General features: G+C 55.5%; 2 protein-coding genes across 2 annotated transcripts, besides 3 other annotated features; one reads left to right on the top strand and one right to left on the bottom strand.

Annotated features, from left to right (window-relative positions):
- On the top strand, positions 1–588 carry TraAM80_10469 (uncharacterized protein; the record flags this gene model as incomplete). Its single annotated transcript, XM_029387085.1, has 1 exon — positions 1–588. A coding segment is annotated over one exon (588 nt), but the record flags the coding sequence as incomplete, so codon positions are not given.
- Positions 589–605: 17 nt separating this feature from the next.
- Positions 606–622: a microsatellite.
- Positions 623–709: 87 nt separating this feature from the next.
- Positions 710–736: a microsatellite.
- A 267-nt stretch (positions 737–1003) lies between these two features.
- Positions 1004–1027: a microsatellite.
- Positions 1028–1046: 19 nt separating this feature from the next.
- On the bottom strand, positions 1047–2273 carry TraAM80_10468 (uncharacterized protein; the record flags this gene model as incomplete). The annotated part of the gene is made up of 1 exon (XM_029387084.1): positions 1047–2273. A coding segment is annotated over one exon (1227 nt), but the record flags the coding sequence as incomplete, so codon positions are not given.

Raw genomic sequence — 2273 nt, 5'->3', positions numbered from 1 at the left:
GGCGCAAAGAGGACAAGGGCAAGAAAAGGAAAAAAAAGTGCGGCCAGGACAAAGTGCCCAGCCTCATTCAGGGAGGCGGGTGACCCATCGCAAGGCGGCAGGCATACGCATTGCAATACAACCGGACGCCGTCGCGCTGCAGCGCCCAACAGGGCGTCACTGTCTGCTCCGACTGCCCAGAATAATTCCTACTGGGCCATCGTTCACCAGGTTGACACGCATGCACGACTGGCACCGTCCCGTTGCGACTCGTTCCTCCGCGCAGTCCCCCGCGAGGGCGTCACGCAAGCAGTGGAACATCTCCGGCGCACGCTCGGAGCCCATCGCCAGGTGAAAGTCCGGTTTTTTGCCCTTCAGGACGTGCATGAGGTGAATTGGGAGATGAGCAGGATGCCGCCGCCGACATGCCTGACGCAGCAGCCCCGCGGCTTCGACCAGTTCGCGCTGGGCCAAATGCTCAGCGCCAGAAGCGTCCACGCGACGCAACCGACGGCGGCGACGGAAACGGACCCGCTGAGCACCCGCCCTCACCACCGCCTTTTACCCACCCGGCGCCTCGCTTATTTTGGTCTCTTGCAGCCGCCCTGAAAGGCCACCGGCAGCTCAAAAAAAAAAAAAAAAAGAGAGCAGCATGCGTCCTCAACTGCACAACGCTGCAGCTGCCACACGCACAACTGCTGTAACTCAAAGCACCGCGGCACGCCCAACACCCCCCCCCTCCCCTCCCTCACCCTCCTTTAGCTCCAGGGGCAGTTAAGCACATTCCTAAAAAATAAATGCATCAAAAACACGAACGTTTTCTTTATCTTTTGATAAAAAAAAAATACAACAAAGCGCTCAACAAGTCCTATCGCTCCGCCGTGCCGCAGCCGTGCAGTGGCCACATTGCCAAGCATACAAAAAAAAAAAGAAACACTGGCAAAAAATCTACAAAGCACCAAAAACAAAAATTATAAATTAATTCCATCGCAAGCTGCCTACATACAGAATAAACCCAACTGCTAAATAAAAAATAAAACAAAAAAAACCGTTCCACAAAACCTAAATCAGTTCCTTTCCTCCATCTCATGACGCATCTTACGAACAAATCGACTGTAGCGGATGTGCAAAACGAGCGAGAGGATAGCCGCCACAGCCCCCACGCATGAGGCGACGATGATCGGAATGCGCACGCACTCCGGCACGCTGCATTCCTCCTTGGGGCCAAACCCCAAGCTGGCGTGCTTTGCATCAACCACGTAGCCGAAGAGAAAACGGTTAAATCCCACGACGGAAAACACTGTTGTCATACATCCAACATTGTAGTACACAGCATGGTCGTTTGCAAACATCGACGGAAATATCAAGGCACCAACAGCGGCAAACACACCTTCCTCAAAGTACACGATGATGTAAGGGAACAAGATGGCCTCCCCTGGCAGCGTTAGAAGCAAGATGCCGGCGATGGCAGCAAGGAGCGGCGAAAGAGGCAAAGCGAGCGTCACCAGGTACCGGCGGTTGTTGGGGGGCTGGTGCTGAACAAAGGCTTCGAACATTCCCATCGCCGTACGTCCAATAGTGCTGGACACTCCGAGGAACGCGGTGTACAGCGCGGAGGTCTGCTGGCTCCGCTTACGCCCAGTCAACGCCACGGAAATGGTACTTGCGTTGTAAACGACAATGACACCCATGACGCTCTGGAATATGAACACAATGAATATCAACCAGATGTCTAGTCGCTTTAAGTTATCCCACACGGTGCCGTCATAGCGGAAATCCCGCGGAACCTCCACAGCGCTGTCAGACGCACTTGTGGCCCCATCTGGCAAGGCAGCTGGCTCCTTCTCTGACGTTTTTGGCAGGATGGTGTTTGTAGTAGCGGGGTCAACCCCTTTGCCACAGCCATCCTCCTCCTCCTCCTCCTCCTCCTCCTCATTAGCCCGCACGGGCTCTTCATCAGTACTGCCGTCCATGCTGTCCATACCGCCCAGCCACGGAAGAGGCAGCAGCATCAGGAAGAAACACAGCACAAGCGCAATCGTAATGACACCAAGGGCGACCGAACCCCCCCTCGACACCTTCGTGTAGCTCACCAAGGGAGATTGGACGGTGAAGAAGATCAGCAGCAAAACCACAACGACGTAACCGACGCCAAGGCGGCGCACAGGAACAAACTTGCGGCGATACGCAGGCTCCAGGGCCGCCATGGCAGCAAGTTGCTCCGCGGTCTTCCCGCGGCGCCGCCATCCGTTGATGAAGTACGGTGGCAGGACTACCACAAAGGCTGCCACGCC

Source organism: Trypanosoma rangeli, assembly GCF_003719475.1.
Source record: "Trypanosoma rangeli strain AM80 chromosome Unknown Tra_15.4_contig_00988, whole genome shotgun sequence".
NCBI lineage: Eukaryota > Euglenozoa > Kinetoplastea > Trypanosomatida > Trypanosomatidae > Trypanosoma > Trypanosoma rangeli.
This window is presented reverse-complemented; position numbering and strand designations above follow the sequence as displayed.